At 55.5% G+C, this 13,974-nt stretch overlaps 1 protein-coding gene across 3 annotated transcripts in view; it reads right to left on the bottom strand.

Annotated features, from left to right (window-relative positions):
* Nucleotides 1-124: 124 nt before the first annotated feature.
* The window catches only part of Caskin1 (CASK interacting protein 1), a 16,720-nt gene continuing 2,870 nt past the window's right edge, over nucleotides 125-13,974 (bottom strand). Inside the window, exons 2-20 of one of the 3 annotated variants that reach the window (XM_004627866.2) lie at nucleotides 10,506-10,557; nucleotides 10,310-10,407; nucleotides 9,974-10,119; nucleotides 9,799-9,894; nucleotides 9,570-9,700; nucleotides 8,922-9,030; nucleotides 8,731-8,839; nucleotides 8,555-8,649; nucleotides 8,277-8,394; nucleotides 6,942-7,043; nucleotides 6,766-6,854; nucleotides 6,597-6,681; nucleotides 6,427-6,518; nucleotides 5,466-5,576; nucleotides 5,277-5,378; nucleotides 3,789-3,927; nucleotides 1,713-3,716; nucleotides 801-1,218; nucleotides 125-632 (exon numbers count right to left, since the gene is read on the bottom strand). In XM_004627866.2, the coding sequence (XP_004627923.1) occupies nucleotides 533-632; nucleotides 801-1,218; nucleotides 1,713-3,716; nucleotides 3,789-3,927; nucleotides 5,277-5,378; nucleotides 5,466-5,576; nucleotides 6,427-6,518; nucleotides 6,597-6,681; nucleotides 6,766-6,854; nucleotides 6,942-7,043; nucleotides 8,277-8,394; nucleotides 8,555-8,649; nucleotides 8,731-8,839; nucleotides 8,922-9,030; nucleotides 9,570-9,700; nucleotides 9,799-9,894; nucleotides 9,974-10,117 (4,044 nt within the window). In that variant the 5' untranslated portion in view covers nucleotides 10,118-10,119; nucleotides 10,310-10,407; nucleotides 10,506-10,557 and the 3' untranslated portion in view covers nucleotides 125-532. Of the gene's footprint in view, nucleotides 633-800; nucleotides 1,219-1,712; nucleotides 3,717-3,788; nucleotides 3,928-5,276; nucleotides 5,379-5,465; nucleotides 5,577-6,426; nucleotides 6,519-6,596; nucleotides 6,682-6,765; nucleotides 6,855-6,941; nucleotides 7,044-8,276; nucleotides 8,395-8,554; nucleotides 8,650-8,730; nucleotides 8,840-8,921; nucleotides 9,031-9,569; nucleotides 9,701-9,798; nucleotides 9,895-9,973; nucleotides 10,120-10,309; nucleotides 10,408-10,505; nucleotides 10,558-13,974 lie in introns of those variants that run through there. The other 2 variants (XM_023711502.1, XM_023711503.1) reach the window with 2 other exon arrangements.

Raw genomic sequence — 13,974 nt, 5'->3', positions numbered from 1 at the left:
GTTATACCTTTTTGTTTCTCTGGGGAAATCTGCCTTAGCTCATTCCCAATAAATTAATACTTTTGATAGCTTATATTCTGGGGTGCAGTGGGGTAGCCAACCTTAGCCCCCTGTCCCTTGTGCTGCGCCAGAACGGCTGGCAGAGGTTCCCCAATGGGCAGTTCTGTGCTGGGCATAGGCCTGTGCTCTGCCACAGATTGGGAAGGTGGTGACAGCAGCTGCCCCACCTCACCTACACGGATCAGGGGGAGGGCAGCTCTCCACTCCGAGGCGGCGGCTATGGCCCAGCAGTTATTGCACAGGGAGCAGCAGACAGGGCTGGGCACCACAGGGCAGCGTGTCCACCCAGAGCCCTTGGAGCCCCTGGCCAGGCGGTCCTGCAGGCGGGCACCGGTCTGGGCCAGGACAAGAGTTGTGCTTGTGCCGAGAATTGGGCAGCCCTGCCCGCCCGCGCCCGGAGGGTTCCGTCCTGAGGTAAAGTCAGTGTGCAGGCTGGAGCCCGGGGGGCGGCAAGTCAGGCAAGGACAGCCACTCACTCCAGCATGGCGTCCAGCTGATCAGCCAGGTCATCAAACATGCTGCCGATGTCGTCTAGGATGCTGCCAGTGCTCTTCTCCGTTGCCACAGAGGGGCTGGGGACAGGCCCCGTGTGAATGAGGCCCGACTTGCACAGGACCCGCCCCTTAGACCAGTGCCCCGCCTACCTGGGAGAGGTCACTCTGCCAACCCATGGTCTCGCCCAAGGCTCCACCCATCCCGAGCTAAGTCAGATCTCCCAGTCCCAGCATGCCCCCACCTACCATGAGCCCTGTCCGTCCTCCTGCCGGATCTTCTCCTCCACTGCTTGTAGCGCAGCTGCCAGGCAAGCGCTGGTCTCCTCCAGCTTCTGCCGCGCGCTATCCCCTGGTGAAGCTCCGTCGAGCACGCTGGGAGCCCCTGAGGCGGCGACAGCAGCAGCAGCACGCGGGGGCTTGGCAGGCACGTGCAGCGCAGTCGCACCGGGGGACGGAGGCTTGGCGGGGCTAGCGCTCAGTGAAGGCGGTGTGCTGGCCGGCTTGGCAAGGGCAGCAGATGGCTGGCGCGCTGGCGACGGGGTGGGTGACGGGGTGGCACTACCTGACTGAAGCCCTGCCGTGGCCTTGGCCGGTTTGGGTGCCGTGGGGGGCGGTGGTGGCTTGGGTGACACGGGAGGCGGCGTGCCATGCGCGCGCTTCACTTCTGTGGAGAGGGTTGCATTGGCATCCCAGCCAGTGCAAGCACACCGGGAAGCAGAAACCACCCTTACCCTATCTCCCCAGGGCAAACGTTCTTTTTTTTTTTTTTTTTTTTTTTTTTTGTGGAGCCGGGGATTGAACTCAGGCCCTTGCGCTTGCCAGGGAAGGGTTTATTCTACTGAGCCATCTCCCCAGCCCCCCAACGTTTTTATCACTGCTTCCCAACTCCCTCCTCCCTATGTGTGACCTGCTGGAGCCACGTGGGCCTCCAGTTGTTTGAATCCCTCAGGGCCTTTGCACCTCCATCCTATCCACCCCTACCCCCTCCTGCACCTGGGTGCTTCTAGTCTTAGACTACCAAAGTCACAGGGTAGATGGATGGAGGAAGGAGTGCGGCCACTCCCACCCTAACTCACCTGGGCCTCATCAAGTCCAAACAGGTAAACCCCCAAACTATGGGATGATCTTGCAATACTCTAGCAGGCTCCCTGCACCTACCTGGGCTGCCAGGACCAGGCAGGGGCACCTTCTTGGAGGAGGGCGTGGGTGAGCCCTGTATCTTGGGCACAGGCTGAGTCAGAACAGGCTTAGGGGAGACAGGCGGCTTTGCTGGCTTTCGGGCATCACCTTCTGGCAAGGGCAGTGGGGGCAGGTGTACCAGGTCGGTGGGTGGGGGTTCAGCAGGTGGAGGTGGGGGAGGCAGCTCTGGGGGTCCAGCTTGCTCTGAGGCTGGGCGTCGGCGAACTGTGGCTGTGCCATTCTGATACACAGACAGTGATGGGATGGGCTCAGAACCAGCCTCCCGCTCCTTGGCTTTAGGGCGACGTTTGACTGTGTCAGACTCTGTCAGGATGAACTTGACATTTTCCTGCTGGTTCTGCTTGGCCCGGATACGCCTCTTTAGTGTGGCACTGGCCTCCACCCTGGCCAGGGGTGGACCATCAACACTTGCCTCTCCCTTGCCTGGACCCTGAGGCCGCTGCCGGGCCTTACCATCTTCCACAAAGTGGCCTTGATCTGTTGGCTCCCCGGTCCCCTGACGGGCAGTGGCCAGAAGTCCAGTGACAGGCCCACTGAGTGTGCGGCGCCGGTTCACTACCTCACCATCAGGCCCAATGGCCTCCTTGTGCTTCACTGAGGCTAGCACTGTGGCCACCCGGCCTGGCTCTGGACTGGCAGGATGAGGTGTGGGGTGGCCCTCAGGAGGTCTACGGGCAGCCCGGCCACCACCCCCAATGGAAGACAGCTCGAGCATGGCAGCAATGCTCTTCACACTGCCAGCACTGCCTGTGTCCACACTACCAGCCAGGTCACTAGCCCGCCGGCGCTGTGCCCGGACCCCCAGCTGGTCGTCTTCAGTTTCAATATCTGGAGCTGGTTCATCAGCTAGGTTAGCACTGGCCATAGCTGAGCTGGAACGCTTGGGTGGAGGTGGGGGGGGCCCCTTCTTACGGGGCCGAACAGCAAAGGACTGACTCCGGTTTACGTTCTTGTCAGTGCCAGCAGGTGCCCTCACAGAGTGGCTGCGGCCCACACGCCGCTGGACTGTGGCATAGGGTCCTGCCGCAGCAGGCACTAGCAGCTCATCCCGCTCTGGTTCACTGTCAGATGCTGCATAGCGGTTCAGGCTGTGAGCACGCTTCTTGGGCCGCCCAGGCTCTGCCTCAGCCTCAGGAGGCAGGCACAGTGTGGGCACAGCTGTAGGCATGGTTTGGGACACAGGCCCTGGAGTAGCTGGCCCCGTGTCACCTTCCACAGGCTGGGGTAGGACATAGGCAAAGCCACGGTGTGTCGGTGACTGTGGCAGGGAACGAGGTGACATGGGTCGCTCCGTTGGTGGCAGCAGCTGTGGGGTGGGCTTCACCTTGGCTGTGACTGGGGTTGAACCATGAGGTCCTGCGAGGGCTTGAGGGGATCCTGGTCGGGCTTTGGTGGGTGTCTGAGGGGGTGTGAAATGGCTGCCACCGGGCGGAAGGACTTGCCGTGGTTTGCCAGGCACTGGGGGCACACTGGCCCTCTTGACACTGTGGCCATGGCGGCTGGGCCGGACCTCCTTAGGTGGGGTACCAGGGACCTGCCCCTCATCCAACAGGTATTCCTGGCTTCGTGACATGGGGCTGCCAGGCCCAGGGGGCCCTTCACCTAGCAGCTCCTGAGAACTACTCATATGCCGAGCCCGTCCACCCAAGCTGGGCTCCTGCCGCATGGTGGCCCTTGGAGTGGGTGGCAGGTGGTTGGAGGGCTTCTCAGCAGGGCCCCCTTCAGCTGGACCGGTCATGGCAGCCTGAAGCTCACCACTGAGCTCACTGTCCTGGAAGGTGGTCATCTTAGGGGACTGGCAGTCAGCTGGAGCAGGCTCAGGTGGGGGTGGCGACTCAATGGCCATCATTTCAAGCGACTGGGGTGCCTTCCGACGCAGGGGTCCCCCTTCATACTTGGCATATTCTGCCTTCTGGAGCTCTGCCAACTTCCTCACTGCCAGCATCAGCTTCTTTTGGTGGCCTGGATGGGACATGGGGACAGGTCAGATAAACTTAGAGGTAGGGAAGGGCTGGGCCAGGGCTGGTGCCTCACCCAGTTTAGTGATGCCGATCTCCTGCAGATCTTCCCAGGTGATGTCTGTGATGAAATCAATGTTCTCGTAGCCGTTATCCACCAGCACCTTGTAGTACTGTGCCAGCCCGATCATGGACAACCATACGGCCAGATTAGCCTATGGAGCAGGGGACACAGAGGGGCAGCCCAAGCCGGCTGCCGACACCCTGCCTGCCTGCTTGGAGCTACTGGAGAAGTACTGGGCCAGCAGGGCACAGACAAACAGAAGGACAAACAAATACACCCAAAGTGTCACTACTGAAGACAGCATTAGCAGGAGCCCAAGACAGCTCCTTAGCACACCCACAGGGCACTGGTATATACAGGAGCCAACACACACACACACACACACACACACACACACACACAGATCTATACTCAGGACATGGTTTTAGGAGAAAGTACTTCCTCACCTCGTCAGGCAGCCATGAGTGCAGTGCACAAAGGGGATGCACCCACACATCACAGACACAGATGCACAATACCACTTTGGATACACGTACACACATACACCCTAAACCCTGCATGTCCGGAGCACATAGGCATACACACACCCTGCCTAACACTCATACTCTCTTGCTGTTTTCTCACTTACATCAGATGTGGTTACTCGCATACCACATATTCACCACACAGCCACATCAGCACTTGTGCAAATGTCCACAGCAGTCTTAACCCAACAACACCCGATCATTTCTATGTACCCAGTCAGACCCACTCATGCGCCTACACTCACCACCCTCAGTCTCACCAGTGACAGAGTGAGGCAAGGCTCCTGGGAGGATCTCTGAGCTGCTGACTGAGTGAACAAAGTGGGGTGATAAGTGCAGAACTCCCCCATCAATAGACCCAGCAGTTAAGGGGGGGTTGGGTTGCCACCAGTGCCTCTCCCATAGATGAGTAGGAGCCTGGAGCTCAGCAGACCAGAAAGCCAGGCACAGGATGGGCATCCCTGAGCCCACTTCCTCTTGGCCCAGAAGTTGCCCCCATGTGGGCAAATCCCTGTAACAGCATAAGCCATGGCCTGAGCACATACCACCAGAATCTGGGTGTTAACTCCTGAACTGAACGAGCACAGGTCAGCATTTATGGCAGACACTGTGTATGTGGAGCTGTTATGGGAGCCTGGAGAATATTTAGCATATACATGCAGCTGTGTAGCCAGATGTTCCCAAATGGGCCTTCTACACTCTGCATGTAAGTAGTGCCCTAGGGTGTCACTGTATGGAAAGGACACTCCTGGCCTCAGACTCCCCTCATCCTACCATCCCCCAGTGTCACCTCTCTCCTACCCAGGAAGGCTGGACCCAGTGACTGGGATAGACAAATACAGACTGTCTGGGAGCTCCCTGCTGGTGGGCCATCCTCCACTCTGCTCTCTAGAACCCCAGAGAGCAGGTTAGAGCTGTAGTCATCTGTGTCTGTCTGCTGGTCCCGGCTCAGCCACCAGAATGCAAGGAGCCTTACAGGTTTGTGTTCAGGCAGCCAGTCAGGGATGTTCAGGCCACTGATCTCTGCTGTGATCTTCTTCCGATGGCCTGGCTTGGTGACACCTATGGCTGTGAGGTCCTAGGCAGAGTAGAGGCCCATAAGCAAGAGGCAGGGGCCCATCACTGGAAAGGCATAGCAGCCAGCGACCAGCCTGTTGCAGCTTACCTCAGGAGTCATACGGCTGATGGTGGGAAGGTCGTAGCCAGCATTGGTGAAGTTGGGGGCATAGAGCTGCAGCTGGAACGTGGCAAGCCACTGGCTGACCGCCTCAGCACTCTGGAAGACATAAGGCACCGGCTGCAGGCCGCCCACTACCAGGTCTGTGCCCCGGCCACCACAGCACCTCCTTTTCTGCTCAACTGGTGGGCCACGGAGCGCTGGGTCTGCTGTCCATGGTCCATCGCAGCCAGGACCTGGTAAGCCTGACATTGGTGCTCCATCATCTGCCATCCTGGACACTGAGCATCCTCAGCCCTCCAGCCTTCTTCTGTGATCACTTGGAGGGTACAACCATTCAGGTCATAGCCTTCCTGACCTTCCCCTCCCCCCGTTCCTGCACCAAGGACACCCATACCATCTTGGGGAGGCAGGTGGTGTGACCGCATGTGAGGGGACTCTGAGGAATGGGACTTGGGCTGGGTTCTTCAGTGCTGCCCCCAGCTCCCTGGAGGGTGGACTCTGTGCCCACAAGCAGGAACACTATGCCTCCTCTGTTGGGCAGGATCCAGCCAGCAGCTCACACCTCCCAGCACATGGGTACATGCACACACAACCCCTTGCACCCAAATATACACCAATGTGTCTCACACCCATTCCCTTCCATGCATGCAGGTACACCCATTCATACCCAGCTCACAATCACACTACTGCACACACACATATCAGTCACCCTGTATGCCTCCACAGCACATACATGTTAGCTCACAGACTACATAGTGGACAACGCCTATATGCTCACGTGTATGCACGCATGACACATTCACAGACTGACAGACAGAAGGACAGGATCTGGCCTTACAAAAGCCCCCAGCTGCTGCTGTGGCCAGGCCAGGCAGACTGTCTGGGTGCCAGTCAGACTGTCTCCCCCTGCCCCCAACCCAGCCCCAGGAGCCTGCCCAGTCTGTACCTTGCCTTCCGATGCTGGCTCTAGCTTCTTAGGAGGCTGCTCCACATAGACCTGCCCAGTGTGGGCTACTGGAGGCTGGGACCTGGCTGTACCTGGTGACAAAAGGAGGTGGCAGGGCAAATGTGTTCAGGAGCCACCACCCAACCAGATCAGTGCAACTAGGTCCTCACCTGTGGTGCCCTCTGAAGGCTTGACAGGGCTGTCCCCTGGGCTGGATTCAGAAACAGACTTCTGGGAAAGCACTGTTGCCAGGAGCTACAACCCAGAAAGGCCAGCTCATCTAAGCTGCTCCAGGCCTGGCCACCCAGATTTCCCAGCCCTGGCCACCACCTCACTGACCTTGACCCCTTCAGAGCCTGCATGTAGGGTGTGGCCCCCACCACTTCTGCCACCAGCCACACTGCTCATGCTGCCACTGCGATCTCCACCTGCCCACACAGGGAGTGTGAGGCCAGTGTCAACTCCTGTATGGTCTAAGTTATACCACCTCCACCCTCCTCGGGCCCCTGGCCTACCTGCAAAAGGCTTCCTCAGCACCCAGATCTCCTCAGAGGGCACAGAGGGCCCTGATGAGCTTCCTACCTGGGCTGCGCTTGGTTCACTGCCTACCCGGGAACCTGCAGGCCAAGTACAGCTTCTCTGAGTTCTTGATTTGCCCAGGGGGGCCTGGCACAGAGAAGGAGTAAGAATGGTCTTTCTGGGCTGGAGAGATAGCTCAGTTGAATAAGTGCTTGCCTGGCAAGCACAAGGGCCTGAGTTCATTCCCCAGTTCCGCAAAAAAAAAAAAAAAAAAAAAAAGGAAGTCTTTCTGAGTCCTGTACCTGCCCAATTAGCAGCTGGCATGGAAAAGAGACAAAGAAGAGGTACATACATACCTCTGGAGGTCACACTATAGCTTCCTTTCTGGCTAACACTAGGAATTTGAGAGACCCTCAGGAGAGCTCCTCTCCACTTCAGACATTTGAGACTAGGAGAGTGGTTGAGGGTGCCTAGGGCTAGGTGTCCTATAGGCTAAAGAGCTGAGGGTTTCTGGAGGATCATTTCTATGTGAGGGTGAGGTAAGAAGTTTCCCAGGAGTCTGATGCCAACAATTCCATCCCAGGAACTAAATGACCTAGTTCTTGGACATGCCTCCTAACTGGTACCTTCTGCCTTCTTGCCCTACCTATCGGTCTCCATAGCCTCTAGAAAAGGTAAGCCACTCCCAGCCTTCTGAAACAAGTCCATGAAGCATTCCATCCTGCTCCTGCATGCCCCTCACTTTGCTCTAGCCACACTTGCCTACCTTGTCTATTCATGTGCCAGGCTCTTTATCTTAGTGCTTTTGTACATGAGAATCCCAAAGTCTGAACTGCTGCATATAGTTTAGGCTGATCTTGAACTCGCTATGTAGCCCAGGCTAACCTCGAATTTGAGGTGATTCTCCTGCCTGTCTCCCAAGTGCTTGGATTATAGGTGTGTATCACCACACCTAGCTCAGGGCCATTTCTTATGTCCAAGTTCTCCCTGTCACTGACTAGTAGTCTCCCTTTCATGTCTACTTCACTGTCCCTCAGCCTTCCTACTCTATGGTGAGCTTCTGGAAAACCAGAACATTTGTCTGGGTCCCCATGTATCTCCAGCAATTGGCTCAGAACTAGAGCATAGCAGGCATGCAATGTTCATGAAATAAAGGACTATGTGCAGGATGCTGATGAGATGATTGGTGGAACACACCGCTGGACCCTAGCCTTGGTAGTGGCTAGAAATCAACCCTATCACCAGTACAGCAAAGCACATTTGCTGCTTCCTGGCCCCCCAGCTCAGGCCAAGTGCCTCCCTGCTTCCCCCCAGAGCTGGGTGGGACTTGCCTGCTCTCTTGACGATGGCCTCACCCAGGGAGGATGGGAAATAGCCCACCCGGTCATTGCCTGTCCGGTTGTCATGGATACAGCCCTTCCACCTGCCATCTGGATGTTGCTCCAGGACCTGGCCAAATAAGTAGGGCAGCATCCTTAGGGAGCTGCCTCTCTAGGTGGATCCTGCTGCCCTGTGCCCCCCACCCCAACTGCTGCAAGAGCATGTTCTGGGTGAGCATGCCTGGGTCCCACCCTTCCCTGCCTCAGTAGCCCCCAAGGGCCATTCTCACTGTGATGATGTCCCCGGCCTTCACGTTGAGGCTCGTCAGGTCGTAATTGTTGCAATAATCCTTGGTTGCCCGGACCTGCAGGGCCGCTGAGGCCTCTGGGAATATATGAGGTGGACCCCCCAGTCCTGCGAGCTGCCAGCCCTGACCCCATCCCACCCTCAGCTGTCTGGGCCCACCTCGTAGCAGCTGCTTGATCTCCTTGCTGGCCTGTGATGTGGTGAACTGGTGCACAATATCCAGTGCCGTCTGGCTGTAGGTGTTCCGCACCTGGGCATTGATCCCGCTCTGCACATACGAAAGTGTGGGACCCCGTCAGGGGCCCCCTCGCTCCCACCCAGCCCCAGCTGCCCCCTGCCCCCAGACTCACATCCAACAACAGCCGAACCACTTCTGTCTTCCCACAGAGTGCTGCCTCATGCAGGGCTGTGCCAGACTTGGTCTGGCGGTTAATATCGATGCCGGCTTGGAGGAGGAGTCTGGTGGGAAGGTGGGGAGGGTGGATAGGGCCTTTCAGCCAATCTGTCCTCTCTGACCCTTAAGTAAGGCCTTGATTCACCCCTTGCTTAGGCTGAAGTATGGGCTAGCACTATTCTCTGTCCTGACTACAACAGTGTCTTGTAATTGGCAAGCCATTGCCAGGAGGCCTATCCCTTGCACAGCCCTTTATAGATGTTACTACATCATCCAGTCCTAGTACGAGCATGTTTGTGAGCCTTGCTTTATGGATGGAGAAACTACGGCTCAAAGAGGCTGAGTGTCTCTACAAGGTCACCCACCAAATGGAGAACCTAAGCTAATGGGTTCTGGGAGACCGAGGCAAGAGGATCACAAATTCAAGCCCAGGCTAGGCAATGTAGTGACCTACTGAGACCCTGTCTTGAAAAAAAGAAAACAGAAACAAAAATAAAAGCTCTCTCTGACCCTGCTAGGTCCCCCTTTACCTGAGCCTCCCATACCGAAGGCCTAACCACATCGCCGTGGCTTCTAGGTCCCCCCCTCCCATCCCCGGCTATACCTGATGATGTCGATGTGGCCATTCTTGGCTGCCAGGTGCAGGGGACTGGTGCCATTGGGGTCAGTGCTATCACCAGGCCGAGGCTCCAGCAAAGCTGCACACATACTACTGCTCAGGAGTAGCTGGACCACCTGGAAGAGGGATCCGGCCGGGTAGGAGGCCCAGCCTAGGACTACCCCTCCCCTCTCCCCAGATGAGGAGTCCCACTCAGCTCCCAAGGCAGACTTACCCCAACGCGGCCAAACTCACAGGCCAGGTCCAGAGGTGTCTTCCCCGAGTTGTCCACCATGCAAGGGTTGGACTGGTGCTGCAGCAGCATCTCAGACTGCAGACCCAGACCAAGATCAGTTTCCCACAGCACCAGCCCTGGCATCTTCCCACCACATCGTCCCACCCAGACTCACCACATCATAGTGACCGTGCTGGGCCGCCAGGTGCAAGGGGATGTGGCCCTCATCAGATGGGACATTCACTGCTGAGCCAGCCTTCAGCACTAGCTTCATGGGCTCCTTCCGGCCCTGCCAAGCTGCATAGTGTAAGGGCCGCATGCCTGGGGGCAGGCGGGCCATTGAGAGTTGATACTGGCTCTGAATCCACCCTGATCTCAAGGACACAAATCCCATAAAGGGCTTGCTTGGCCCAGACTGAAACCCTGGGCAGAAGGACTATCCAGGTTAAGGACTCCACCCCGCTGCCCTTGATCTTTTGCCCCTAGCTTCAAGGCCCTCGACCAGTCTTGCCTTTGTTGTCCTTGATGTCCACAGCAGCCTGAGCCTCCAGCAGTAGGGATATCAATTCTGTGTTGCCATTCAGAGCCGCATGGTGTAGAGCCGAGAAGCTGGGCAGGCAAAAGACAAGTCTAGGAGAGGACATGACCCCCTGGCCTTCCCCAGGGAATCCCCACACTAGTCACTATCATTTCAGCTGAGAACTCACCCATCTGGATCCTGAAAGTTGACATTGATCTTCTTAGTGGAACCCAGGAGCTCTAGGAAAAGAGGGAAACACAATGAGGAGAAGCTCTGCCCAGCTCCTTCAAGACAGGCCAAGAGCATGGGTGGATGGTGGTGGCTCCTTGTGGCCTAGAGCCACATTCTCAGGCTATAAACATCCGATCAACCTCAGATGCCAGCACTTTGAATTTTCTATTGCACAGAGTATGTGTAGGGGTCACCATGCCATGAGCTCTGGCCTGTGCCCATCTGAGAACAGAAGACAAGGTAATGCACCCACATGGGTTCCCACATGTGCACAGACAGCCCCTCCCTCGAGATGCTGGCTGAGCACCTGCCACTTGTGGGTGGGAGAGAGCCACCCAATCTGTCTCTCAAAAAGACCCAGATGGGGCCGGGGGTGGCCAGGAAGGCTGGAACACCGGAAATGGGGTATCTCTAGGGAAAGAGCTGCATTTCCACTGTACAACCCTTCATTGTCAACACAGACCTGCAGTGTAGATGGTCACTACCCTCACAGGACATAAAGGAGTGGCTGGTAAGGAGGCCACTGTCTCAGAGTGATATGGCCATACTCCCCAGGCTCAGACTGCCTGAAGCCCAAGGAGCCCACACCCTGTTATTGAGACCTTTTCGCCTGTAGCCACCCCTAGCTGCCAGCCAGAGGAGGGGAGCCCACCGATATCCTCCCAGTGGGCTCAAATCCACAAGGCCTAGGGCCAACCCCCGGCCTGTCTGGGCCATGGTTACATAACCCATTTGTGGGTCAGTTGCTCTGTGAGCTGGGGCTGGCAGGACAGAAGCCCCTTTGTCCAGGCCCAGAAGAGGGGTGGGGGTGGGAGCCCAAGGGCAGGAGAGCCAAGGGAGTCGAGTCACAGAGGGCTGGCTGTAGGGCTCTACTCCAGCTCTCTCTCTCTACCACTGGGTAAAAGGTATGGCTGCCCTAGGATCATCTAAACCTACGTAGTCAGAAATCCAAATTCAAATCTTTATACTCTATAGCTCACTGGCCTTGAGGGTATGGCCTCTGGCTCCTCCCTGGACCTGATAAGAGGCTAACAGAGCTGGATTTCGTGATGCATGCCTGTAATCCCATCTGGCAGGCTGAGGCAGGAGAACAATAAATTCAAACAAGTTATAAACTGAGCAACTTAGAGATTTAGCAAGACCCTATCTCAAAATTTTAAGCAATTAAAAAAGAATGCACCACACACACATTCACTCACACACACACACACACACACACACACACACACACACACACTAATAAGAATGACCTGAGGTATGAAGCATTTCCAGACCTAAGTTTTTACTAAATTATTTTTCCTAAATTACTATTCCAGCTATTCAGGAATCCATGAGCTCTGGGTTTTTCCAAGAGCAAATGAACAGAGACCTCTCCACCTCCCTGACCCACTACCCCCTGTTCAGATGCTGCTACTACGAGTGTCCATCTTGGTTAGCAGCAAAGGCTCTCTTCCCTTTGGTGACCCAGGTCAAACCCTGAAGTAGGCCCCAGGGCTTTTTTATTTTTGGACATCTAAATCATGTCCTCAGGAAAAGAAAACTCTATTGATTCTACCTCAAGATTTGCTCAAAGAACACCTAGGATCCTATGGTTCTCACCATGCCATGGCCACCAACCTGCATCAAGGACCCTAGCTCTTAAGGCCTCTCCACTGGCATCCCTACTCCCTCCCTGTACCCCTTGGTCTGTCCTTTGTAGCCAGCAGTTGATACCCTGTTTTGTTTCTGTGTATGTGTTTTTGTTTTGAGACCTTGTCTCAACCCTCCCCCGAAAAAAAGAAATGTACCCTGTTAAAGTATACATCAGCTCCTCTCACTCTTCTCTTGGAGACCTGCAGTGTCCATTTCACTGCGTTGAAGGATGAGCTGAACAGTGACTCTGTGAGACATGTCTCCCTAACTTGTTCTGACCTCTCCATCCTCTACTTCCATTATCTCTGATCCAGATACATGGGCCTCTTGGTGCTCTTCGGAAATAGAAACCCCCTTGCCACTGGGCCTCCGCACACAACATGCATATACGCATAGGCTACTTTCCCCCAATTATCTATACCCTCCCCATTCCTCTAAGGTTCTATCTAGATGTCACTTTGGATGGGAGGCCTCATCCAAAACAACTTCCCAGGCCGGCCAGATAGCTCAGTGGATTAAAGTGCCTGCTTAGGCAGACACAGGGACCAGGGTTTGATCCCCTGTGTGCCATGCTACCTCCCCCAAGGGCACACTGAGATAACAATTGAGACTGGGCGTGGTGGTGCGCGCCTATAATCCCAGTGCTAGGGAGGCTGAAAACAGGAGGATTAACACAAGTCTGATCTATGTAGTGAGATCCTGAACACCCTGTAGACCCTGTGTCAAATACATAAAAAAAGTTTTCTTCCCATATCTGCTGTATTTTTCTCTTTACTGCCACATCAGCCTGACCAAGTTACATCTTATTGTATAAGTCTATTTCCAATACTGAACTACACATTTCTAGAGGACAAGGGCTCTCAACTTTGCTCACTGCTGGACTCTTTGTTCTACCTTTGAGGTATTGAGTTGATGATGGAATTGGTATTCATATCTCCAGCACTGTCCAACCAGCTGCATGGCCATGTGGCTGTCACAGTTCTTCAGAACGGCCCCATGCTTGAAATTCTTCATTATTGGATAAGGTGACCTATATTTTCATCTTGCTTGGGGTCCTGAAAATTATATGCCTGGGCCTGCCACAAGTTGAAGGGAGGGTTATGTCACTGTACCACTGCATCCCCTCTAGGGCCATGCTCAGGATATCTACCTTCCCATCAAATGTGTTGCTCCCAACTCTTCTCACTCCAATGTAGCCACTCCTAGCATCTCCTAAGACTTGCCAAGCCAGACCATTTTCCTCCTTCCCACCACAGGCCCTCTAAGTTCCCAGGGGCTTATCTGCCACACCTGCAGAGGCTGACATTTCACAGGGCCTCCAGGCCCAGAAAATGACCTGACTGGAGGAGATTCCCCCATCAGGAAGGGTACTACCTGACACAAGGAGTCTCTTTACTAAAGTCATCTGCATATGGTCTCAGGGAGGAAAAGAGCGGAAAACTGGAGGGCAACTGGAGGTCTCAGGAGATCCTCTATACTATGCCCCCAAGGGGCACTAGGTTCTTAGGAAGGGCCCAGAACTCAAGAGTGCCTAGGACTGGGGAGATGGTCCTCCAGGAAGATGGCTTCCCTGAGTGAACCAGGAGCAGGGTACAGCTATGGTGGAGGCAATGAGGTGGGAGTCAAGCTAAGGGTGCAAGAACCCATTTCTTTCCCACCAGGTTACAAAGTCCTCCCAATTCTACATCAATAATAACAGTACAGCTGGGTGTGGCAGTACAGGCCTGTAATCCCAGCACTAGGAAGACTGAGGCAGGAAGATCATTTAAAGTTTGAGGCCAGCCTGGGCCACA

The sequence above is a fragment of the Octodon degus genome, unplaced genomic scaffold (assembly GCF_000260255.1).
Source record: "Octodon degus isolate 3935 unplaced genomic scaffold, OctDeg1.0 scaffold00021, whole genome shotgun sequence".
In the NCBI taxonomy this organism is placed as follows: domain Eukaryota; kingdom Metazoa; phylum Chordata; class Mammalia; order Rodentia; family Octodontidae; genus Octodon; species Octodon degus.
This window is presented reverse-complemented; position numbering and strand designations above follow the sequence as displayed.